Below are 26014 nucleotides of genomic sequence, written 5' to 3' on the forward strand. Positions count from 1 at the left end.
ACACATGAAAAATTTGCTGAATCAACTATGCTTCCCCTACTAGTAATTGGGCTTTGAGATTCGTGCCAAGTTAAAAAGAACGGTCCAAATCTAGTAATTGTAAAAGATTCTCTTATCAGGTAATGGAGAGGATGTGAATTCCCCATACCGGATCAGTCAGCGGATCAAATCGTTTCTTTGGAGCTGATCCGGAATCTATTGTAACCTATTGATTCGTGACTAGTGAGTATACGAACTTAAATGATCAATAAATGTTTGTGCCTTTTATTCAAGCGAGATATGAAAGATCCAGTGTTTATACTGCTCGATCAGCGCTACTGTTTGATGAATAAACTGATATACAACAGTAAAACACGTCTTGTAATTTTTGTTTACTTTTTCTAAAAGTTTAAAATTTAAAAGGATAAACTTGATCCAATGAACACCCATACCCAATTGGTCCGAATTATAATCAGACGGCCCAGATTTAAACTCAAACGGTGAGGTAATGCAGAGGATCCGGACTCTGGCTTCGTCCCCTTCACCAAGGCAAGGGTTTACGGTCTCAAGTTTGTTCCTTGAATCCTTCTCTCCTTTTTAGACTCCTCCTTGGCAAAAAGGATTGAGATTTGCAACTAATGGCGCTGTCTCGATCCAGACTCTTTCTCAAATCTTCGGACACTCTCCGCGCCGCTGTTCTCTCCTCCTCTCTCCTTCCCCTCCGCCATTACCGCGTCCCCCGCTCCCGTGACGATTTCCCCTCACCTCGGTTTGCTCCTTGCCTTCTAATTCTAACTTCTATATTCTTTTGTTATATTAGTTTGTTCTTTTTCAAGCTTAGACATTCAAGGTCACCTGACAGTACCAGTGTGTAATGAAGTTAATTGTACCAATACCAGCAATGTATTAGTTTTTCTATCACTAGTAGACTGAATTGTGTGGTACCAATCACGACTGGTATGATTTCTCTCTGTAACAGGTTTGAGCAGACATCAAATCCCACAAACTGGGGAGTTAGAATTGTACCAGAAAAGAAGGCATTTGTGATAGAGCGGTTTGGCAAGTACCTAAAAACCCTGGACTCCGGTATACACCTTCTGGTACCGCTTGTTGACCGGATTGCATATGTACACTCCCTGAAAGAGGAGGCAATACCTATACCTGATCAATCCGCTATTACAAAAGATAATGTCAGCATTTTGATAGATGGCGTGCTCTATGTCAAGGTCTCTCTCTCTCTCTCTCTCTCTCACACACACACACACACACACACACACACACACACACAATGTCTGTCCTAAAATAAGTTTGAAAGACTTACTGCTGGTGTATAGAATTTTGACGACGACAGAATTGGTTCCCTGAATTAGGTTAAGTTGCAAATGAATTTCTTTATTACTTAAATTGTGTACCTGGAGTCTTTTGATATTTGGTTAGGACATTTAGTTAGGCCTACCATGAAATTTGAAATGTTGGTTATGTAGACCATTTAGTGAAGGAGAAGGTATCATTTATATTTTGGCTCTAATTTCATACCGAGTGCTATTTTGAAATCTGCCCTGAACATTTCCTCTATGGTCCCTACCCCAAAATCAAATTCCCTCTGACAAGAATTCATAATTTCAGATAGTTGATCCAATCCTTGCATCATATGGAGTAGAGAATCCGATATTTGCAGTAATACAGCTTGCGCAAACAACGATGAGAAGTGAACTTGGTAAAATCACGCTTGATAAAACCTTTGAGGAGAGAGACATGCTCAATGAAAAAATTGTGGTTTGTATCCATCTCTGCATCAACACTTGTACTTTATTATATGATTTACATGCCTGCTGGATCCATACGAAAAATAATACTGTACCCAACAGTTACAGGTTCTGTTGAGGTTTTACTTGCTTGCAGATATGAGATACCCATTTTTATTTTTAACTGGTCAGGAGCAATGCAGTATCCAATTATACAAATGGTTCTGATGAGTACTACTCATTTCCTGTTTGTCATATAAAAATATTTTAAAAGCTCACTAGTTCAAAAGAGTACTCAACAGATGAGTACTACTCATTTCTAGATGTTCCAACTTTACTAGTTTCGCTCATACCTTTTATCAAAGGTGGGAAATTCTAGTCATTCAATGGTACAGTGCATTTTTTATCTTAATTTATTGAAATAACTTGATCGTATATCAGGCTGACTTGAATTTTGGTTTTTCATTGGAAAATGATATGAAGTACCAAATTGATGATGTTTCAGATTACCCTGGAACTACAGTTGTTTGTTTGTACCTGTCAGTCATTAGTGATATCATACTGACACCAGCACTTTGCGATACTTGCTTTTTCTATGTGAAGGTTGATAAAACTTTGATTGATTGTTGAACAGAGGTCAATAAATGAGGCAGCCACAGACTGGGGCCTCAAGTGCTTGCGTTATGAAATAAGTAAGCTTAAAAGTTATCTTTTATTTGTTTCTTTAGTCTTTTATAGTTTTATTTTCTGTAAACTTATACCTGACTATTCTTTTTTACTGCTCTGAAGGGGATATATCGCCCCCACCTGGGGTGAAGGCGGCTATGGAGATGCAAGCTGAAGCTGAGAGAAGAAAACGTGCCCAAATTCTTGAATCCGAAGGTATTATCTATCTTTTTGTTAACATCGTGTTTGGTTGAGGCCTAAAATGAGGGTTTTAAGCCTCAGTTATTCCACCAAATGAGCGTTTAATAGGCTGGCCTAAACTAAACCACCTCCCAAGGTGTCTAGTTTTGTTGGGCCTAAACTATGGATTTCATTGCAAGACTTTTCACATTAGAGGGTCTATTATGTAATTATCATATTATCTCTTGTCAAAGGGGCTTTAGGTTTTTTTTCTTAGTGTACTTAATTGGTACAACCGTACAAATACCAATTCTTGTCTTGGTTAGAAATCAATTGTTAGTGTGGGTGTTTGCTGGTCTGATATTGTATTACACATAATTTTAATTTGAAGGTATTTGATACATTTGGTATATTAAACAATTAATTTTGAAGATAAATACAAATGCATATATGTATTAAGCCACACAAATTTAACCAAACAAGAAATAGCTTAAACTGTGACATAAATTTAGATCTCAACCGAGCATGAATAATTTAGGCCAGCCTAAATGGGAATAACCAACTTAGGCCTCCTTTAACATTTTAGAATAGAATGATCTGCGTTCATGTTGTGTTAGTTCTGTCATGGATGAGTGCTTGATTATTTTGGTGTGAGCAGGAGAGAGGCAAGCACACATCAACATTGCCGATGGTAAAAAGAGTTCCGTAATATTAGCATCTGAGGCTGCTATGATGGACCAGGTCAATAGAGCGAAAGGTACACGCTACTTTTGCCTATATGTACTGTATACACTGGAGCTATCGTTATAAAATTCAATGTCTAAGACTCTAAATGCTCATTTGCAACATAAGATAAATCCAGAAAGATTCCCCTTTTTATTGCTATGAATGACATTATGAGATGCTCAACCTTTAGTTTATTCAATCTGAATATGAATGTGTGGTAAAATTCAATGGCCATGCCATATTTTGCAAGACAAATACACTCAGCATTTTTTGTGTGGTAAAAAAAAAAAAAACTCTAACAGGAGAAGCTGAAGCAATACTTGCAAGATCAAGGGCCACAGCAGATGGTCTTAGGCTTCTATCAGAGTCCATGAAAGCAGAGGGTGGCAGTGAGGTATATTGCTTTCATCGGAGGACATAGCATTTTTAGTTCATTACTTTTCCTTTCACCTGGTTATAAAAAGTTCATATGAAGGGGAAAGCATGCTGGTCAATTTTTTTTTTTTTTTTTTAATATTTGCATGTCAGATTCAGGGAAATATCTTAAATGAGGAGGGTTCAAATGCCTCCATTTGTTGTGCCTCCATCATGCCTCCACTTTTTAGTTTTCCACTATCAAAAATTCTAAAATTTATATGTCAAAACAAAACAGTTAGATGTGATTTATATTATTTTCTCTACATGCACATTAAAAATTATTGCTTTTTTATTTTGATTTTATATGAATCAATAAGTTGAAAAATTAACATTCATAATTGATCCAAATCGGTGTATTTTTGCAAGCTCTTGATACTAATCAAAATAAAATCGAAATGTCATGATCTTTTACGTGTGCATAGAGAAATGATATAGATCATATCTAACGGTTTTATTTTGACATTTAAGTTTTAAATTTTTTTAGTTCTAAAAATGAAGGCTAATGGAGGGCATTTGAACCCTCATCATTCATACCCCAGAAAAAATGAGCCCCATAGATCCTCTTCTTCATTTTAAAAAACTAGAAGTAGAAGTTATCCAAACTCTTTTCCATGAATGTTTGAGAGCTATCTTTTGAATTTCCTTTTACTTTTTTTTTTTGGGCTACACAGGTCCAAATGAAACTTTCTTTTTTTGTTTCTTAATTTAGTCTCTCTTTAATGTGGAGTAATTAACTTGATTCATATTTTTCAGGCTGCAAGCCTGAGAATTGCAGAGCAATACATCCATGCATTCGGTTCAATAGCCAAGGAGGTAATGAACTTTGTTATAAACCTCATAAAAGAAACATAAATTCTACTTGGTTTTCCCTGAAAGTACTGCTACAACCTCAATTTATCTCTGTTTCAGCTTTTAAAAAGAAACATAAAGATCAACTTATTGGCTAAAAATTATCTTCCCAAATTGTACATGTTGTTTCTCATTTTGGGCTTTTCTTAGTTTTCTAATAACGAAATTTTTTTTTTTTTTCTTCCTAATTTCAGGGAACTACAATGTTACTCCCTAGTGCTGCTGGAAACCCATCAGCCATGATTGCTCAGGCCTTAGCAATATACAAGCAACTAAGTGTTTCCAACCAGGGCGGGCCCCGCCACAACCGCAAAACCCACCAAAAAGAAATTACAGAGGAGACACCTTTAGATGCTATTCCAGAATCATATATATCTGAGGGAACCGATGTATCACATGGAAGTGGTTTCTCTCTGCAGAGCCCCACCAAGGGGCCCACTAATTAGTTTTAGAAATTTGGCCATTCTTTTTTTTTTTTTTTTTTTCATTTGTCTTTTGGTTTTTGAGAAGATTAGACAACTGAAGAGGCACTACTTTTTATCAAGGATTTTACCCTTTTACCATTCTTCATCCTGAATAAATGAATTATATATTTTGTTTTTTGTTATCTCATGTTTTAAGAAAATTAGGTCAATTACAGGGTAAGCCTTAACCTTTTTGTGTAATTCAAGACTCGAGAGAACTCTGTTGGATAAAAAGATGCAAATTTTGTACATTGTAAGTTGTAGTTCCAAATGCTGAACTCTTTGAACATGGTTGATGTGCAAAGTTTTGAATTTTTTTTTTTTTTTTTTTTCTATCGAAGTGCTTTTACTTCGCCATGATGTTTTCATTCTCAAAATTGGATTCGAAGATTGATTTCTCTAGGTTGGAATTACCCATGAATTAAGCGAGAAGTGAACTTTACTGCTGGAAGAGAGGACAAAGTAATTAATATAAAAAAAATATTATCAGTTGTATTTGGTAAATGCTCTTCGTGAGTGTATTTCTGGATATATTTTTTTTCCAAATGCATTTCCTGCGTTAACTAGGTAATGTACAATTTCTTATATCACAACAGAATATCCCAGAAAGAAAGAAAGGTGAGAAGGAAAATTATAGAAAAAGAATGTTAAAATTTAGGCAAATAGCAAACTGGTTTTATAGTAATATATTCCCCTATAACATTAGGCAAGCTGAGGAGGATGCACATTAAATCTCTGCGGTCAATTTGACCCCATTCATTTTTAAATAAATTGTAGATAATTTTTTTCTTTTTTATATATAATTTAGAGTAAATACTATGTATAATGTAAAGTTCAATCTCATACACAGTATGAAAAATTTATATAATTGATTTCCATACCTTGAAAGTCCTAATAGAAAAGTAAACAATTTTTAGTAGAGAAAATCAACTTCATGGGCTGACAAGGAAAATCCATTGGGACACAAACCATATTCAAAATTCCAGTATATTAAGTAACACACAACTGCATCAATTATAACAAATCAAGCAGTAATATATGACGATATTTCGTTAGTTCAAAATCCATTCCTTGAAATGCAAATGAACAGCAACATCCATCATTATGTGAATTTAGATCCAGCGCAATACCTGACCGAGTACAATAAATATGAGTCGTCAGTTTTAATCTGACACGAATCTCAAAACAGATTTCCTATATCTAAATAGACATCGTATTACATTTGGCCGGCTAGGAGTAATATAGTCCGTTACCTGAGGGGATATGGATTAATATCTTATCTCTCTCTCTATATATATAGTTATGCTGGAACAGGAGCAGAGATGAATGATATTCAATTCTTGCCATTAGCAGGTTTGTTACTAGAGAAGGAGAAAGAGTCTTTATCTGTGCCAGGTTTGTCACGCGAGAAGGAATTAGAATCCTTGTTCCCATTATGAAGGAGAGGGATCTCAATTGCACAGGCCTGTGAACATAATGCTTGATATACGGTAAATTCATCATGTTTTCCATTGTTGCTGGTATTGTAACAGTCACCATAGGTCCATAGCAGCCATCTGCCATGACAGCAGGAAGAACAGCTAGAGTGAGCATGGCCGCAATAATGAGAGCACCAACTGTGATTTTTATTTGTCATGCTGTATCTTTATTATTATTATTTTATTTAAATAGCAAGAAAACTGGCCACTTGCAAGGAGATTGCAAGTTTGCAACACTGCAATATATAGACATGGCTGGTCCTTTTGATCTCTTGTAATTTTGATAAGCATTTGGGAATAACTGAGTTTTGTTTTTAGGACATTATTAAATTTTAAAGTGAAGCTGGATTTAGCTGCAGTAAATTCTAAAAATATTGAATTAACAAGTTGTTGTGCAAGTAATAATTGACGGAACACATTGTACGGTGCGCAAGCTTCGCTTTGTTCAAACAAATTTCTAGCTCATATGCTGAGATGGAAGAGGGGGGGGGGGGATTTGTAGTTTCTAACTCGTTAGGTTTCGTTCCCTCTTAATTTCACTTAGTTTAGCAATGTGATATCTTTCTTCTGATTGGATGTAAGCGAATGCTGTAATATAAATTTATTTATGTATTATGTAGACAGTATTGTTTTCAGTCAGAAGATATTTCAGAAAGATAGTCTTTTAATTTGATTTTTAAACACTAATGTTGTCTTAACTTTCCAAGCTGGCAACATATGTGTTTCACTTGATTGTTCCTTTGTTTTCTTTTATAAAAATATTTGAAACCTTGAGGAATTTTCATAGCATACAGAGCAGCAGTAGCAGCAAATAGCAGAATCATTGCATGAGAATTATCTTTCAGCTAATTAAATTTACATTGATACATCAATTTAACCTTCCTTCCGCATGTCGTAAATCTGGAATCGTTTCACAACAACAGCCTGTGCATAGCTTACAAGCAGAGGCGGAGCCAGTAGGGTCCGAGAGAGGCACTTGCCATCTCAGGTCCAATTTATTTTTCCAAAATATTGTCATTTTTTTAAGAAAAATAAACAAGAATATATTAATGTTTAAAATAATTATACAATTATGTCATACTCTGGAAATTTTACCTCACCCTATACTATTTTCTGACTCTGACCCAAATTACGAGGCGATATGATCTGCCGAAGCAACTGATCAATCATCGGCACCCTTCCTGGTACAAGTCTCAGCGCACATGAGCTTACAAGTAGGAGCAATTTGGGAATTGCTGTTGCCATTTGTGCAGGTGTTGAAGCAGTCGTCGTAGCAACCGTAGCCACTAACGGTCACAATATCTTTTGACACAGCAAGAATGGCAATGAGAAAGACAGCAATGGTTATTACATTGGTGTTAGCCATTTTCCCTTCTTGGTTTTTTATTTTTCTTTTTCTTTTTTGATATGATATATAATGAACGATCAGGTTTTGGTTTTGATTTTTTGCGTATTATAAATAGTTTTATAGCTTTTGTTGAGACTAAATATAGCATTGCCAGCTCATATCAATTTCCATGCGCAAGTTTTATTTTTCTTTCTGTTTGGAGGTTAAAGAATTAAGGTAATGGTTACTTGAGAAGTTTAAAGAGAATAGATTTTAGTTCAAGGATGAAGGTGTTCTTACTGTGTTCATACATGGGTATGCTTTTGATCTGAATTCATGCATTCAGAGCATTGGATAGACATTCAAAATTTTGCGTTCGAATTTCAAACAAACTCCACTTTACTATTCCAAAAGAAAGATATTGTTGTTATTCTATAAAACCATGATAAAATAGGAAATAATCCATTCAAGACAAGGTGTAAAAAAGTTTATCATCCTAGAAATTTTATACAAAAAGAGCATGTCGGAAACCAATTAAGATTTTAAATAGCGATTTATGATTTGTCAAGGTGAGATCATAAAAAAAGAAGAAGCCTATAACAGATGCAGCGGTTACAGCGAAAGCCATCCCATATAACGATTTATATTGAAATATGAAATTTTGATAATAATATACAGTAAAATTTAAATCAGAAGTACTGTTAGAACTCTTCAATTCTTAATACATAATGTAATTATCTTACAGAATGATAAATATAATGCAAATTGAATACATGATAGGTTCTTATTCATTTCGCTCATCAAATTGCATGAAATCAAAATATTAATATAAATATTGTAAACAAATAACTGGTGTATTGTTGATTCGAGGTATTAATCACAATTTGTTACCCAGTAACTTATTTAGGGAGTGAGGGGTGGTCTGATGTCCGATTGAAGCCGTTCGATCCACGTCAAGATTCATACACACTTGATCCGCACAAATCTTGATGCTATCCACACAAATCTTGATGTGAATAGAACGACTTCAACCGGACATAGGCTGAATTTGGTCTAACGACCATCACACAAACAAAGCCACAAAACCAATTACTGCACTAACCTTATCCCTGCAACTAAACGTTAGGTACAATCCTAGTTACCCATGATATACAAAAAACACATTAAATTTTTATATCAACGTTGCACAATCAGAATAAAATTGTATATATACAAGAGCACATATAAAACGCCAGCCACTGATACAACCAAATAATTTCAAACCTTGCAAAAGGAATTTAGCAACAAAATTAGAATGCAGAGTATTCATGTTCATTGCTCATTTGGAGACACCACAAAATAGCCACAGCAAAGATGGCAAAGGAAGATAACTCCATGGCAAGGGCACCCCATCCAATTATTCCCGCATGCTTCAAAATTGATGGAATTGCTATGCTCCCCACGATTGACGCACCCGTAAGAAACTTTGTAAAATTCGCCCATCTGTGGCAGTTGTAATTATTAGTTAACCCAGATAAAAAAATTGAGTTTAGGTAGTTGAGTATAAATTACTATGCATAGCACATATTGGTCCATACTATGGTTTATAAAGTTCAAACAATCGATCTGAACCATTCAACATTCAACATAATCTCCGTATGAAAATGTACATGCAGAGTGTATTTTACATTTTTGAATTTTTTTACTATTTTTTAGATAGGTAGAAAATCACTACTTTTGAAAGGTCTAGAGATCAAGTGATTTTCTACCAATCTAACAAAATAGTAAAAAATTATAGAAAATGTAAAATTTGATCTACAAGTACATTTTCATATGGATATTGATCCATAGTACACGGACCAATGTGCACTATGCATAGTACCATAGCCTCACTCCTCTCTTATAGTAGGGCATTATGTTTCCATTTTCCTGCTTTATTAGAATTGTTATTGGGATATGTAAATTCTTGTTTTGTTACTCATTTTTATAGTGAATAATTGAAGTAAAAGTTCCAAAAAGAAAAGAAATAAGAATAAATGCTCACGCATTGGTGCCGTCAGACATGACAGAGGAGCTATCATTACCAGCAAAGAACAATAAAGGCATGGGAAGAAGCACATACATCACAACTGCAAAAAAAAAAAAAACAGTAAACAATTCAAATTTACATCTAGTTTAACACCACCCGTGACCACAGGTGACAAAATATTTTTACCTAAATGACAATAATAACATTTCTCTCTCACCTGTTAGCATAGGCCACCAATTACCATAAAGTGCACAAGCCTGGAAAATAGACAATATTAATCAATAAAAAAGAGCACTAGTTTACATGCGAGGGTTCACAAAAGAAGTAATAGCAGAACCACCTCACAAAATAACTTATTGAAAATAACCCCTTAATTCTTTGTAGTTTATTAAGAAAATGGTTATTTTTTCTTCCTCATTTGGGGTTTTTCTTTGGATAAAATTAAACAAAGGTAGGAAAACTAATGGAAACCTTTATGATTAGGAAGTAAACAAAAAAAGGGGTTAAATCAGTCATTTGTTACTTAAGAGGTTAAAGGTTAAAGGAGGTAGTAAGTATATCTATGGCATTACTCATATTAGTCAATGCGAAGTTCACATAGTTAGATTAGTATAAATTACTCTCATATAGTAGGGCATTAGTTCACATTTTACTGCTTTATTAGGATTGTCATTGGTACACTCTATTACCATTAAAGTAACCAACCTATAAAAGCAATTATGTCTCCTTAAACCTTGTGCTTCACTAAGGCCACCTCAATTGACCCCTCAGGTATTCAAATAAGTAACGAAGAAAACCATAAAAAAAATGGTCAACTATACCAAAAGACAGAACAATGGTCCTTTCACAGGGGGCGGATCGAAAAAATATCGATCGAATCTGGTTTAAATATCTAATTGGGTACTCGATAAAAAAACAATGCTTTAACTTATACTTTTCAATACTCTGACTTGTAATTTCTAATGCTCTAGCTTATAATTCTAATTACCAATCATAATTCAAGAAATATATTTTAATTTTAAAATTTAACCCGAATTACAAATCAAACATCCTCTGTCAAAATATATATATATATTTTTTTTTTTTGGGGGGTGGGGGCAAAGTTGGTTGGGAGCGGGGGGTGGGGGCAGCTGCCCCCCTGGTACAATGTGATCTGCCCTGTTCTTTCAGATGGATGAAACTTTAATACGAAAATTTCTGAGGGCTTTAACATAATAAACAACTTATTTTGGTAAATACACTAACCAAGATTTGAAGTACAATCCCGCCTGATACTAAAATTGCAAGAAGAGCGAGCTGTGCACTATGCATGCATGCTACCATGCTCCTCGATAACTGTGCCATTTTTTTTTTTTTTAATTTCCCTCTTAATTCAATGAATGATATGTAGTCAAACTGCAGTGCAAAAAAGATCTTATTATAAACACATATTACAAGCGAAAAAACTTTCTGATAAACCATACTAAACCTCGAAGAAAACTAAATTTTTATTTTTTGTGCTGTTTAAATACTCATTTATGCCCTGATTTGTTCAAGGCCCTTTCTCTAGGCACAAACCAAGCACCAAAGTTTGTAAACCAACCTCAATGGATTAGTTTTATTTGGTACTTTATTGACCCTGGAACACAATTACAGATTAAATAATGAACCTTCAAAATAGCCAAAGCCCAAAAGAACAACAAACATACACTACATTTTATCCCAAGCCCCAAATCTCATAAAATTTCCCAAATTAATTAGAGGAACAAAATTTAAAGAAAAAAACAAGCTGGTTATTATAAAGCATAATTTAATTCAAAACCCAATTTGTTGACTCTAAAAAAATTTTATCTGTGGCTCTTCAATCAGTGAAGTTTTTATAAGCATTAAAAACCTACTGAAAAATGCTCTGATTACTATTAACTTGTAGCTCTTAAATTGCCCCTTAATATTTTCATTTGTTAAGTACAATACTTAAAATTAGAACCAGCTATCATAGCAAGCAATTGTCTTTGTTGCTACCATAATTTGGAAATTCTATTGGCAACCGAAGATACAATCCAATCAAAGGGAAATCTTTCAAATTCCAAATACATGTAAAAATCTGTACACTAACCTAATTGGTACCAAATCACTGAGGATGGAGTGGCCAAACCGCTTGAATTCGTGCGGAGGTGAACCACCCACCGATTCGCCGTCCGACGAGTTACGCTGATTCTTCCTTCTAATTGGTTGATTGAATCTTCATTCAGATTTTGAACCTTACTGATTGATTGGTTTCTCAAAGGTAAGGTGGAAGAATAGAAGGTGGATTTGATTAATGATCGGAAGAGACGAGAGATTGCCAATAATGTTTCCTTTATAATTAATTAAGGGAAAATTCAGTTTTAGTCCTCAATCTTTTACAAAATAATTAAAGTTTGTGTTTTGAACTTTCATTTGCATTAACTTTGTGCTCAAATTAGTCCTTTTATTTTAAAATATTTAAACTAGTCTTTTATCTGTCTCGTTTTGCTGACATGGGTTGATATTTGAGAACAAATAGTAAGCAACATATAACATATTCCTCTATAAAGTTGCAAAAAGAAATTATTCAATGTTATTGCAATATGTTTTATACTTAAAAAATGAAGAGAGCTAAAAATGTAATAATAAATAAGCATATTAATACTTATGACATAATTTAGGTTGCTTGAAAAAAGTAATTTGATCTAATAGTTATGTGCACTTGTTTCAAATCCAAGTGGCAAATTAAAATCCACACGCCAAATAAATTAATCAAAATCATCAAAATAATTGATGAAAGGACTAACTTAGTCAAGTGAGTGACTAAACATGACAAATTTAGTTCTTCATTAAAAGTTTAAGGACCAACTTGATTATTTTGGAAAAAAATTGAGGACCAAATATGAATTTTCCCTTAATTAGAAGAAATATGAGTCTGTCCATAGGATCTGATGGTTAATAATGGCCATTTAGGGCCTGTTCGGCATGCAAAATTCCAGTGGGAATTTGATGGGATTGGGCAAAACCCACTTACAATCCCGTGCACCCGTTCGGCAGTCCAGTATTTTCTCCTCCTACATCTCATGAGTTATTCCCAATTAACAGTATTTCAGTGTAATTTTGCGGGATCAAAAACCGGATGAGTTATTCCCAATCAACAGTATTTCAGTGTAATTTTGCGGGATCAAAAACCGGATGAGTTATTTCCAATCAACAGTAAGCTCAGACTGAATTTTTCAGTTCCCAATCACCTCTCTCCTCCTTTTGGTCCATTTCGAAAACTGTGCAACTTCTATCTCTTTTACACGTGGCCTCCAACTGTGCACTATCTCTAACTTTTTTTTTTCTAATCAAGCATTTATTCCTCCTCCTATATATAAAGAATCAAAATACTTATTCTTTTCAAACGTGGGACTAATGAAATTGTTCATATCCGGACTTCGTTTTTCACTTATTTTAATAATTATAACTTGTGGCTGTTGGTGGGCCTTGACATCTAGATGTAAATAATCCAATTATTTTATTTTTCTTTTGTTATGTCCGTAGATATACCCATCTACTATTTTTCATGCTAACTTTTAATTTTTCTAAATAAAAATGAAAATCAAACCTTCTAATTTTTATAAGAAATTTCTCAATTGAATTCAAACAATAATAAAATTATGTTGAAAATTTAGATGCACGCTTTCAAAATGTTAAATAAATATATATATTCATCCATCGGATTTAAGAATTACAAAATATAAACATTTGTATAAAAAAATTTAAATGCATACATTTCAAAAATTTTAAAAATGTTTCATCTACAAAATATAAACATTTCAGTAATATCTTTTTAGAAATGTTTCATCTACATATAATGTTATTATTTAATATATTTTATTTAATTACATTATCATAATTTTATTAATACGAATAATTTCTAATGTGGGACTAATCAAAAGTTTAGATCTGGACCTTTATTTTTTTTTTATAAATAGGTAATGTGTACTAGTTGGCCTTGGCCTTGGCTATATAGAAATAATTGAATGCATACGAAAAAATATGTACAATTATTCACGGACTTGAAAAATTACAAAAATATTTTGTATTAGAAAAGTTGAATGCATGCATTTCATATATATATTTTTTTTTTGGTATATGATCATTTTTTTGTAAATATTTTTAATTGTTGTTTTCATATTGTTTTATATTTATTCATAAAAAAAATTGTTATTGTATTGTATCTATTTTAATAATATTATTTTGAGGTAATGTTTCATCTATTTAATGTTATTATTAATCTATTTCATTTAATTGTACTATATGATTTTATTAATACATGACAGAATGCTATATTATTTAAAAACAATAATTAAATAAAAAAAATCATTTATAACTAAACTAAACAAAAACAATTAAATAAATATACATATTTTAAAATAAATAAAGATTTACCACGATTAATCTCATAATACAAACGAACACTCATTTTCTCATATTTCCATAATTAATCCCGTGCATTCCGTACCCGTGGGTTTTCACTTTTTCAAAAGTGAATTTCTATTCCCATTCTCATTCCCATTCCGTAATCCCGTGACATCCGAACACGCCCTTAATTTGTAATAAATTAAATAATAAAACAATTACCAATACTCAAGTATAATCGCTAAAATTACTGTGGTAAAAAAAATGAAAAATAGATCATCTTTTCAATTTTGAAATAACATGCTCGTATTATTTTTCTTGTGTTTAAATGGGTCATGATTTATAGATTAAAATATAATATGTTCATCTACGAAATGAAAGGATTAGATACTGCAAGATAACCACATGTGTTTCGGAAAAAATAAAAATTTAAGGTATGGTATATATGGTCGTTTCCAAAATGGTTCTTCAAATATATTCTGGTCTTTAATTGTTGGTCCTTCAGGCTAATTAGTCCAAAAATATAAACCAAGTAGAGATCACTGCTTCTTGTTTTATTCGTTTCATTATATTTTTTTATGGGTAAATTTCGTCCGAGATCACTCAACTTTATCCTTTGTCACGAATTAGTCACTCAAGTTTGATTTGTTTCTCGGTAGCCACTAAATTTTATATTTGTTCCGATTAAGTCACTCCATCACTTTTTCCATCCAAAAAATTAACGGATCTGACATGGACATCCAACTTGCCATTTATAATCAATTGTGTAAGTTATTTTGAGGACGTGAACTATTTTTCACCCAATTTTTTAACATTTACCTTCCTTTCTCCTCTCTAGTTTTGCTTATGCTCTACACGTTGTACAAGTCTTACCCACTTTTGAAAATATACATCTGGGAGATACTTGTTTTGGAGACACGTATCAAAGGCAGGAAGAAAATTTACACAATAAACTTTCTTGATCTCAGCGATATTGTCTTCCTTCTCTGTATCTCAGGATTTGTTCCAACAAATGACAAATAGTTGTATGGCCATTAATTCTCTTAATTAATTATGATTCTTTTCCCTTTTTTGTTCCAACAACTACAAGCCTAATGTGTAAAAATAGCTAGGTTATGTACATTGTAATATAAAAATACATATCAATAAAATAGAGAAATTACTTTTATCAATGTTTCACCCGCCATCTCATTGTATACCTAAATAGAATAATTACATATACTTTATAGAAAAAATTAAACGCAAACATCACTGTAACTCTTTCGTTTTGCTCCAAACAGTGTCGAAGCTACTCTTCTCTATATCAACTGTGTGCCCTCCACTCTCTAATCTCAGTTCTGACATGGTACTAGATATAATTTTTTTTTTACAATTTAGTCCTTGTTCATTAGTGTGCCCTATCCATTATGTACTGGTACACAAACCAGTAAGTAGGAACACCATGAATTTACATTACATTAAATTAATTAAAAAGTTCAAATGGAGAAGAGCACAGAGGAAATAAGGTAAGAAAAAAAAGTAAAAGAAGAGGAAAGAAATTATCAATTCTAATAGAGCTACGAAAGAAGAGTACGAAGGAGAAATTGAATATGAAGAGTCTGGGAGAGAAAGAAAAAGAGGAAAAGTATGGTAATAGAATGGTATCTCCAAATTGTACTCAAATAAGTCAAAATGATTTAATAATTTTAAAAATGATGAGTTGGATGTCCACGTCAGATCCGTTAAGTTTTTGGATAGAAAAAGTGACGGAATGATCTAATTGGAACAAAAACAAAATTCAATAACTTTTAAGGGACAAATCAAAGTTGAATGACCAATTCGTGACAAAGAGCAAAGTTGAGTGACCTCCAACGAAATTTATTCTTTTTTTATCCATTAAAATGATATTTTTCTTTTAATTTTTCTTTTTTTCTCATAAAAAAAGAAAACCGATATTTTTCTAGCCCACTGGATTCATGATATCCACATTCAACCAATCATACAAGTATCCTCTTAATTACTGAACGGTGGAATCCACTACTTTACAGCTTCATATTATCTCAAAAACAGTTTTCTATTCGAAATGGCGATAGAGACCAGTCATATCTCTATTTTCTAAAACTAAAAGAACTTAAAATTTAAAAATGAAAATGTCAAAATAAACTGTAAGATATGATATACATCATTTTATCTATGTATATGTAAAAGATTACATTTCAACTTTACTTTTTTTGTTATCAAGAATGTGTAAAAATACACTAATATGAATAATTTTTAAACATTGATTTTTTAACTTATTGATTCACATAAAAATAAAATTAAAAAGTAATATTTTTTTTGTGTTATAGAGAAAATAAAATTAATCAAATGTAATAGTTTTATTTTAATGTCTAAATTTAAAAATTTGAGTTATTAAAGTTTTAAAAATAAAGACATAATAGAAGTACAAAAAATAAAATCACTTGAACCTTCCACTTAAAATAATACAAAATTTGAAGGTAGTTTGTTGTTTTCTAAAATCTTGAATAATAGCATATACGTATAATCTAATCTGTCTCTCGAGAGTACATGCAAACTAAATATGCGAACTTTAAATTATAAGATGCACAAATTAGCCGATTTTTTATTAATATCTAACATTAAATAGAAAATTATACAAATGCTTATGTTTTTTGAAATTTTTAAAAATTCCCAAACTGCCGAGAATTCTGATGTTCCAGGATAATTTACATTATATTTTTATTTTATAAATCTTCAAACAGAACAAGTAATTATGGAACCTTCGCCTCATAAGAAGAGGTCCCTGGTTTGAACTTGAGTATAACTATTTTATTATTATTATTTTTTTCAAATAAGATCTTCAATACAAATGTCCTAAATTAATTATTGCTACAAATGAGACTCAAATTCAAGAACTATAGTTCTCAACTTTGTCAATAACCACTACACTAGTTATTATTTTCTACTAGAATATATAACTATTGGTAAAATACAAGTGTTGAGTTAGATAAATTAAAATAACAGTGATTATCTATTTGTGACTTGTCCATTAGCTAGTTCAATATGGTCTTAAATTGCTCAATATAATTCTTTTACTTTTAATTGTACCTCCATTTCTAACCTATGGCAATTAGATGCTTCAATTTCATTAAAGGATAAGGTACTTATTGAAATGATTAGAGCAGCTACTATTTGGATTATTTGGTTAGCAAGAAGCAAAGCTTGTTTTTAGAATACTGCTATTCCTTCTAGTTCTTCTTTAGATCTTCGTATTATTGCTATAACTTCTTTTTTATGCAAGGTTAAATTAGATGATACTTTTAAAAAAAAAAAAAATTTACATTAATTTTACTTATGGATGTTTCCTCTTTGCATCAGGTAGACCCCTTGATAATCAGCTCAGATTTAGAAACTCCGAGCAACCTGTTGAATTCAGATGAGACAAATCCTGGTCATGATTTAGAATGGTATGATTTGTCAAAATATCTATGTCCGAGCTAAAATTGATAATATTGATGTTTTTTTTTCTAACTATAGGCAATCAGAATGTTCTTGTTCCTCTCTCTTTTTCTACTGAGCATATAGTGACAAATGAATTATCCGGGTTCGGTTCGGCGAGATCAAAAATTCGTGATTCGGGTATAATTCGGGAATGATTCGGAATTATCCGAATCAGAAATCTCAGTCCTGCAAGGGAGCAAAAAAATAATTGTTCTTGGAAAAATTCAGGAAAAATTCGTGAATAATTCGCGAATAATTCGTAAAATTCGGGAAAAGTTCGTAAAATTCGGGAATTATTCGGGTTTAATTCGGTCAAAGTTTGGTCAACCGAATAATTCGGTGTTCTGTTCGGCATCACCCCAAAAAAGAATTAAACGGGTATAATTCGAATATCTTGTCACTATACTACTGAGTCACCTACTATTGCCACTATTTTTTCCTCTATTGATAGTTCTGTTGCTCCTATTTAGTCTATTGCTTACTATCTTTCTTAGTTTTTGTAGTTAGACATATTTTGTATTAGTTATGCCCCTTACTTTCTATTATGTTTTAGCTTTTTTTTTTTTTATAATCTCTATGGATTTGTATCTCTCTCTTTGTATGAATAACTATATATGTTTCTAATGGAACAGATGGTTATCCATTTTTTCAAAAAAAAAAAAAAAATGTGTGTCATCAAAGCAGACATGCAGATTATGCCTACGCATCTCTTTTGAAGCACGCATCTAGTTTGCGTGTTATGTTTTAGCATGTCTGCTAGCATTTGAGATTTTAAAAAAGACATACTACCTTTGAATTTCAATTTTTAAAAAAATGCTAACTATAAGAAAATCGGAATATTTTCATGTATAATTTCATGCATTCAAGAATTGGACACAGTGTTGTAAATTTTGAAACAAAAATATTAGTGTTAACTTTAAAAATCCGATATAAATTAAAATAGTTCCGGCCATATTATCATTAAAAATGAAAATAATGTTCATTGTAAAATCTTCAACAAGAAGTTCCCCTCAACGGTAATAAATTAAGATGAGTAATGACTGGCCTAATAAGACCTTTTGCTTAATTTTTTTTAAAACATTGTTTATTTATTTTTTTATTGAAATTTCTATCAGTAAATTCTCCATTATTATTTCAAAACATTTATTATTAATTTTTTAAAGTAACATCTGTAACATATAATATTTAATGACTGTTTTATTTAATTAGAATAACAACAACGTAATTAAGAATGAAAGATAGATACTTGTAGTCCTTTTCTAACGGTTAATTTATTTAAATTATTTTAAACGGAATCTAAGGAAATCAGATATTCAGATACTTATTATAACTAATCCAATAGGCCTTGAAGGATACTTCCGATTAGAAAAAAAAAAATAGAACAAATATATATAATCCAAGAAGAACTTTGTAGCTATTTCAAAGTTCTCATTTTTTAAATACTCTTTTTGAGTCTTGAGAAAAGAAATACCTTCCACAAGAAGAATATTGTTTCTTAAATTTTTCGAATTTAAGTTTCAATAGCATGACTATCAAAGAAATTACCCTTTTGTTATATATATATTTTTTTTTGTGGATTTGGAAACACGGTTTATATTATAATCACCTAATTAGTTCTATTTAAGTCCCGTCAGTGTCTATTATGCAAGATTTGAAACCACAACTAAGATAATTCTAAAAATGACTTGTGATAACTTCACAATATCCAGTTGAATTATTGATTTAATTATACAGAGATAAAATATAAAATGGAAAAAGAGAATAAATCAAATGAATTTTTCTGGAAGCAAATCAAAGAAAGTTTTTTTTTTTTTTTTACCTATTTTGTATCACAAAAGAAACTAAAAAAAAAAAAAATGACCTAGCCAAAGGTATTATGATTACAATTGGAAGTGTTATCAAACGGACTTGTTAAAAAAAAAAATTTCTGAAAATTGATTGTAGATTTTTATAATCTAAGATATTTTTTTTCTTTCAATAGTTATCCATAATACTCATAGATATGTCCATTCCTTTGTGGAATAGCAAACTACAATTAAAATAAAAACGGAAAAGAACCCAATAAAAAAAAGGAAAAAAATCAAGCCCCTTCCTAATTTTCTATTTTTTAATGCTGTTCAATTTGCCTTTCTCAAGCAGTTTCTGACTTTGATAGATTAATCTCGACAACCTTTAAAATAAAGTAACTTTTGCAAAAAGATCACCTGCAATTATTTATTTTAATACATTCAAAAATGCAATCCAGAAAGTATCAACTTTTAGGAAAAAAAAATCCTGTAATTTAATTATTTCTTTTAATACATTAAAAGTGCAAAAAGGTATGGTTTGATTTCTGAAGATAAATAGTCATTAAAAATTTTGGATTCTTGAATTTAAATTTGTTAATTTTTTTTTTTTATCAAAATGACTTTTAAATGAGCACCAAAAAAATAATGTCCTCTGTGAAAAAAGTAGCGACGGTTTGAAATCTAAACAGAAAATTCTTGTGAATATTAAATAGATGGCTTGACTACAACTTTAAAAAAAAGAAGATTTTTAATCAAGATTTTATTCTTTTGTCGATCTATTAATGTTAAAACTAAATAAATTACAACCTAACAAATGCAAATTAACCCAGAGATGTATTTTTTAAATGCATCATGGACTTAATTGTAACTTTACAGTTTCCATGAACAGTGTCATAGACTCATAGGCTAGTTATTTTCTAAAGGCAATAGAAGAAACAGAAAAGGCGGATTTTCATTTTATTTTATTGTTTTTATTTATTTATTTATTTATTCGACATTGAGCCCATAGGCTAGTTTATAAATTATATACCAAATTGCGGAATTATGGCTAGTAATTTGAGTTTGATTTTTTTTTAATTATCATTATTGTTGAAGCTCGTAGGCAATTTGAGCTTGATTGGGTCAACTTTTGGGTCCCAATGTGCAGTGTATCTGACCTATGGTTATAGTACCTGCTCCAGGCGCATCCAATGTGTTGACTAAGTCAAAGGTCAAAGTTTTCGATCCAACGTCTGACATTGATCGACAAAAGGAACATTGCTTGGTGGGCCTTCCAAAGCTGTACTTGGCAAAATTCCTCTGCAAACGCCACAATCACACCTGATAACTAACAATACATCAATAACCGTCCATCAGTTAACTCACCGAATCTCAACGCAGCTGATCTTTGGTGGAGTAACAGATTTCATATTCAGATGAATATCTCTAACCAATTGTCGTCTTTGATGCCACCTCAGCCCGGGTAAATATTTTAACAGAGTAGTTTTAGCTTAAGACAGCGCACGGACTATAGAATCAAAACAGCACTGGATATGGTTATTGCGCTGCATGAAGTAAAAACTGCTCTGTTAATATATTTACCCCTCAGCTCCAGTGCACCACTATAAAAGCACATATTTTAACAAATCATGGCATCAGGCAAAATCCAAGGGGGCTCTTCCCCACAGAAAACCCTAGCTCATGATCTGATCCTCTAATTGACTTTGTGAAATCCATCTTCTCTCCTCTATCACCACATCCTTACAACAATCTCTAGTTCTCCCTTCTCTACCATGAGCAATGTCGAGGTGACGACGGTTGTCAGGAACACATTAAGTCGCCACCTGGGACCTGCTCTGGTGGGTGAATTCGTCAACCGGACAACAACCTTTGTAACGAGCTTCTACCTAGACCGGCAGTCAACTGTAACCGACAAAGTTAAGAGGGTAAGGTTGCTCCTGTTCAAGATCCACAGTGTGATCGAGGCGGCAGAGGCTGTCATGCCAATCGGCAACCTCTCTCTCTGCCGATGGCTGATTGAGTTACAAGATGCAGCTAGAGAGGGAGACGATTTGCTTCTCATCTTCAAATTGCGGTACCAAGAAGACCCTCTGCAAACAGTCGGTCACCGTGGTTTCTTCCTCTCTTCTCTCTGGGAGGCATTTCAAAAGGCTGTGCGGGCCGCCACCGATCTGTTCTGGCATGACTATGACGTGGACAGGTTGACGGGTTCTCTTGACAGGCTGGAGAAGATCTCATCTGATGTGGGTAGCTTTCTTGCATTGCTTGAGCTCGATAGTAGGCGTCGTGACAAGCGAATCGGCGGGTGTAACGGTGTGGCAAAAGAAGCGAACCCGTGCAGCCTATCTTACGGGGTTCTTCTCAAAGAGGCGGAGGTGACCCATATGTCAGAGGCCGAGGAAACTACCGATAGAACCAAAGGGTCAATGCTCCGATTGCATCAGGCTAGAGGCCATCATCATGATCATCATTAAATTATGTATGAGGTGCATTTCAATTTTGGGGGGAGTTTCATGCATTTGTACACCTTTCAAAAATCTTAAAATTACTTATTTTCTCTTCCAAAATTAATAATATCGTATTTATTCTTTTAAATTTTAAAAACTCACCAAATTTATTCAATTTATTGCTTTTTTAATAAAACTCGTTATAAAGTTCTCATTTTACTCTTCATTAAAAAAAAATATGTGTAGTATGTGTAAAACAATTAATTAGTCATTTTGTGGAAACAAATAATTTATTTTTCTATTTCTGACGCATTGACATCATGTATATGCTTGTCTGTGTGTTACAAGGTAGAAAAATGAATTATTTATTCTCACAAATCAGACAATTAATAATAAAAGATTGAACATTTCTTACGTAGCTACATCTTTTTTATTTTTTCAATAAAGGGTAAAATGAGAATTCTATAAATTTAAAATGAGTTGGGTAATATTGTAAGTTTTTAAAATTTAAAAAGGTAAGCATGGCATTATGAATTTTAGAAAGGGAAAACGTAATTTCGATGGTTTTGAAGGGTATATATGAAATTCTCCCTTCATTTTGGATATCATTTTTCATCATCAGGGAATACTACTGTAGTTTGTTATTTGAGCTTATGTACTCAGGTTGTGAAAAGGAAAAAATTATTGAGATGTAGAATTGTGGGGTTTTTCCGGAATAACACAATGCTATCCTTTTTTTTTTTTTTTTTTTAACTTGAGGAAATTTTAGTTAAGAATCGAAATTTTGGCGGAATTGAAGTAAATATATACATTTATAAAAAAAGAGGATAAATAGGAAATTAAGATTGAAAATTTTACATGCAAATTATTGTTGGGACTTTGGATGCATCTTCTAGAAAAATAATATAAGAATCATCATTTAGGAGCTTATAACAACAAAAAATGTATTCAATTAGTCAATTCATACATTACTTCTCAATGTATTTTTTAAAAAAATTAAATTAGACCAACTTTTTTGATAAACTTTAAGTTAATGCCTGCTTGATCCAGTCTTTTAAATTACGGTTTTGTTCATACATGTAGAAAGCCACTACATAATATGCGGAAATATACATGAGATTTTACTATGCAATATTAAAGGAATATAGATAAATAAAATTAACTTATATTATAAGAATTGTTTAACCTAGTATTGTATATTTTTATCATATTCTAAATATCATGGGTTCTAATCTCTTTCAATGCAAAATAATTTTTGGATTTTTTTTTTCAAATCTATCATTTACTACAAAAGGGAAAATTCAAATAATATTCCACAATAATGAGAACATCCGATGCGTTGACGTAGTTCGTATTTTGAAACCGAATCTTAGCATTAATATAAATTAAATCAAGTATTATATATATGAGGAGGGATCGGATGACACTATTTTTTGATGACATCGGATAACATCGTGCATTTTCAAAGTTTTCAAAGTTCAAACAGTCGATCCAAACCGTTCAACATGATAGATATGTTAAAATGTGCTTGTAGATCAAATTTTACATTTTTTGAATTTCTTTTACTATTTATTAAGTATTTAACAAAATCGCTATATTCAGACCGTTGAAATTTTGTACCCATCTTAATAAATAGTAAAAAAAATCAGAAAAATGTAAAATTTGATCAGCAAGCACATTTTAACATATCCATTAAGTTGAACGGTTTGGATCGACTATTTGGACTTTGAAAATGCACGGTGTCATCCGATTCCTCCTATATATATATATATCATAGTAATCATGAAAATTGTATTATATTCATTACTACAAAAACATTGAGTATACACAGTTAAAAAATAAAGTTATACGTACGATTTTACAATAAGCTCTCGGTTGGTAAGGTAAAAACGAGTATGGCTAATATAACATCAGTGTCATTTCAGTCTATATAACACAAACTTCAAAACCTATCAAATCGAGTTCAAATGGTGAATCCAAACCGTTCAAACCGATCTACTTCATTAGTTGTGCGTTTACATGTAAAATTTATAAGTTTTTGAGTTTATTTGATATCAAGTTAAGTGGTCAAATGTTTGAGTTTTTAAGTTAATTTTAATACATTCATTTTTCAATTTTTTTACTGCTTGATTTGATATTAAAATAAATTGAAAATATAAAAATTTTGCATATAAATGCATCACTCATAAAGTAAATTGGTTTGAACAGTTTGAATTCACCATTTGAACTCGATTTGATAAATTTTGGAGTTGGTGTTATATAGACTGAAATGACACTGACGTTATATTAGCCATACTCGGTAAAAACCCTTATTTTTAATTAAAATTAGAGGTGCATGTAGCGGTAAAGAAAAAAAACAAAGAGCGAAAGATGAAAGAGGAAGAAGGCAAAAACCTCTGTTTGTAACTAAAACCACTCGTTTAAACATTTCTCCTTGTTTTTGCCGAATTCTCGTTTAAAAATCGCTTCTCACACCTTTGCACCTTAACCAGTTTTTCTCACCTAGCAGCACTGCTGCTTTCATGCCCCGGATCTTAAAGGAGGCAACCAAACAAATCCCAGTCAAAAAGAGAATTTTTAGTTGTCTACAGTTGGGCACGGACATATATACTTTACAGTTAGTTTTGACCATAGCAATAAAAATAAAAATAAAAATAAAAATAAAGGTGCTTCAAGTTGTAGTTTTTTTGTTTTTATATTTTAATTTATATATTGAGTTAGTCTATGATACTATGTAATACTATACATATACATATATAGTATATATTGATCCGTACTATAAATTAATATTTTATTAACAATTAAGTGATTCATGTATGAGGCCTACGGTCTATAAATTTTCATATAAAAATGTACTAGTAGATCAAATTTAACATTTTTAGAATTGTTTTTACTTTTTTTTTAGATAGACAGATAATCACTACCATTCAAAAGTAGTGATCTACTACTTATCTAAAACATAATAAAATAATTCTAAAAATTATTAAATTGATCTACAAGTGTATTTGTATATGGAGGTTATGTTGAATAATTTAGATCGACTATTTTGAATTTTGAAAAAAAAATTTGTGGGTTTTTCTTAATAAGAAAAAGAAAGCTGTGTTAGCAGACAAGACATATCCCGGTCTCAAAATTAAATAGATAATGAATTTCGTTGACCATAAAAGAATAAAATGTATATACTAGCAAACAAAGAACAATGGGCTGAAAAAGGGTATGATAGGTTGAAGTTGGTTTATCCTCTTTAACCAAACCATAGGTGGTAAGAGTTGTTATGGAAAGAATTTTTCTTCGAGTACCCGTTTAATTGACACACATTACAATTATTAGTATGCAATTGCCAATAAGAATTTAGTTTAAGGTAGCGTATTTTGAAAATTTACTTTGAAGTTTAATCATTCTTCTATTATATTAAGGACACTCAAAATGCTTATTTATTATTATTATTATTATTATTATTATTATTATTATTATTATTATTATTATTATTATTATTATTATTATTATTATTATTATTATTTTATTTTATTTTATTTTATTTTTTTGTTGGGAGGGGGGAGGATTTCATGTACCCCTAAAAAATCTTGAAATTATGTATTTTTCCTTTAAATTCATAAAATCATATCTATCCATCGAAATTTCAAGAACTCACAAAATGAACAAATTTATTGACTTTCTCATTAAAACTCATTTAAAATTTATAGAATCCGTTGCTAACAAATAAAATATGTTGTTTGCGTAAGAAAAATGTTTCGTGTTCTAACATGTTGATTTTCGAGGATAAATGATTAATTTCTCTACTTGTGACATACATACAAGCGTCACTGTGTATATATGTGTCACAAGTAGAAATAAACAATTTGTCCTCAGAAACTGACCAATTAAAAGACAAAATATTTTTCTTACACATACTACATATTTTTTCAATAAATTATAAAGTTAGTACTTTATAAATTAAAAATGAGTTTTAACATAAAAAGTCAATAAATTGAGTAAATTGTGAGTTTTTGGAAGTTAAAAGGGTAAATATGATCTTATGAATTTTAGAGGGGAAAAACTTATTTTTGAA

General features: G+C 31.5%; 3 protein-coding genes across 3 annotated transcripts; 2 read left to right on the forward strand and 1 right to left on the reverse strand.

The window, feature by feature from the left end:
* Nucleotides 1-464: 464 nt before the first annotated feature.
* On the forward strand, nt 465-5283 carry LOC144572593 (uncharacterized). Its single transcript, XM_078322227.1, has 9 exons — nt 465-748; nt 959-1205; nt 1606-1755; nt 2359-2416; nt 2514-2606; nt 3229-3327; nt 3599-3690; nt 4467-4526; nt 4757-5283. Exons 1-9 carry the CDS (start codon nt 618-620, stop codon nt 5006-5008), a joined length of 1182 nt encoding a protein of 393 aa, XP_078178353.1. The 5' UTR covers nt 465-617; the 3' UTR covers nt 5009-5283.
* A 3698-nt stretch (nt 5284-8981) lies between these two features.
* Nucleotides 8982-12150, reverse strand: LOC144572754 (Vacuolar protein sorting 55 (VPS55) family protein). The gene is made up of 5 exons (XM_078322428.1): nt 11935-12150; nt 11085-11234; nt 10057-10096; nt 9855-9939; nt 8982-9313 (listed from the first exon to the last, which is right to left on the reverse strand). The coding sequence occupies exons 2-5, from the start codon at nt 11181-11183 to the stop codon at nt 9121-9123; spliced, it is 417 nt and encodes a 138-aa protein (XP_078178554.1). The 5' UTR covers nt 11184-11234; nt 11935-12150; the 3' UTR covers nt 8982-9120.
* Nucleotides 12151-21270: 9120 nt separating this feature from the next.
* On the forward strand, nt 21271-21994 carry LOC144572831 (uncharacterized). Its single transcript, XM_078322507.1, has one exon. The coding sequence runs from the start codon at nt 21271-21273 to the stop codon at nt 21970-21972; it is 702 nt and encodes a 233-aa protein (XP_078178633.1). The 3' UTR covers nt 21973-21994.
* Nucleotides 21995-26014: the final 4020 nt, after the last annotated feature.

This window comes from Carex rostrata, chromosome 20 (assembly GCF_964058835.1).
Source record: "Carex rostrata chromosome 20, lpCarRost1.2, whole genome shotgun sequence".
NCBI classification, from domain to species: Eukaryota; Viridiplantae; Streptophyta; class Magnoliopsida; order Poales; family Cyperaceae; genus Carex; species Carex rostrata.

Coding starts and splice junctions, on each gene's coding strand:
- LOC144572593 (XM_078322227.1), top strand. CDS start 618: ATGGCGCTGTCTCGATCCAGACTCTTTCTCAAATCTTCGGACACTCTC. Junction 2,607..3,228: donor CCAAATTCTTGAATCCGAAG/GTATTATCTATC, acceptor TGGTGTGAGCAG/GAGAGAGGCAAGCACACATC. Junction 4,527..4,756: donor TCGGTTCAATAGCCAAGGAG/GTAATGAACTTT, acceptor TCCTAATTTCAG/GGAACTACAATGTTACTCCC.
- LOC144572754 (XM_078322428.1), bottom strand. CDS start 11,183: ATGGCACAGTTATCGAGGAGCATGGTAGCATGCATGCATAGTGCACAG. Junction 10,097..11,084: donor GGATTGTACTTCAAATCTTG/GTTAGTGTATTT, acceptor TCTATTTTCCAG/GCTTGTGCACTTTATGGTAA. Junction 9,314..9,854: donor ATGTCTGACGGCACCAATGC/GTGAGCATTTAT, acceptor CAACTGCCACAG/ATGGGCGAATTTTACAAAGT.
- LOC144572831 (XM_078322507.1), top strand. CDS start 21,271: ATGAGCAATGTCGAGGTGACGACGGTTGTCAGGAACACATTAAGTCGC.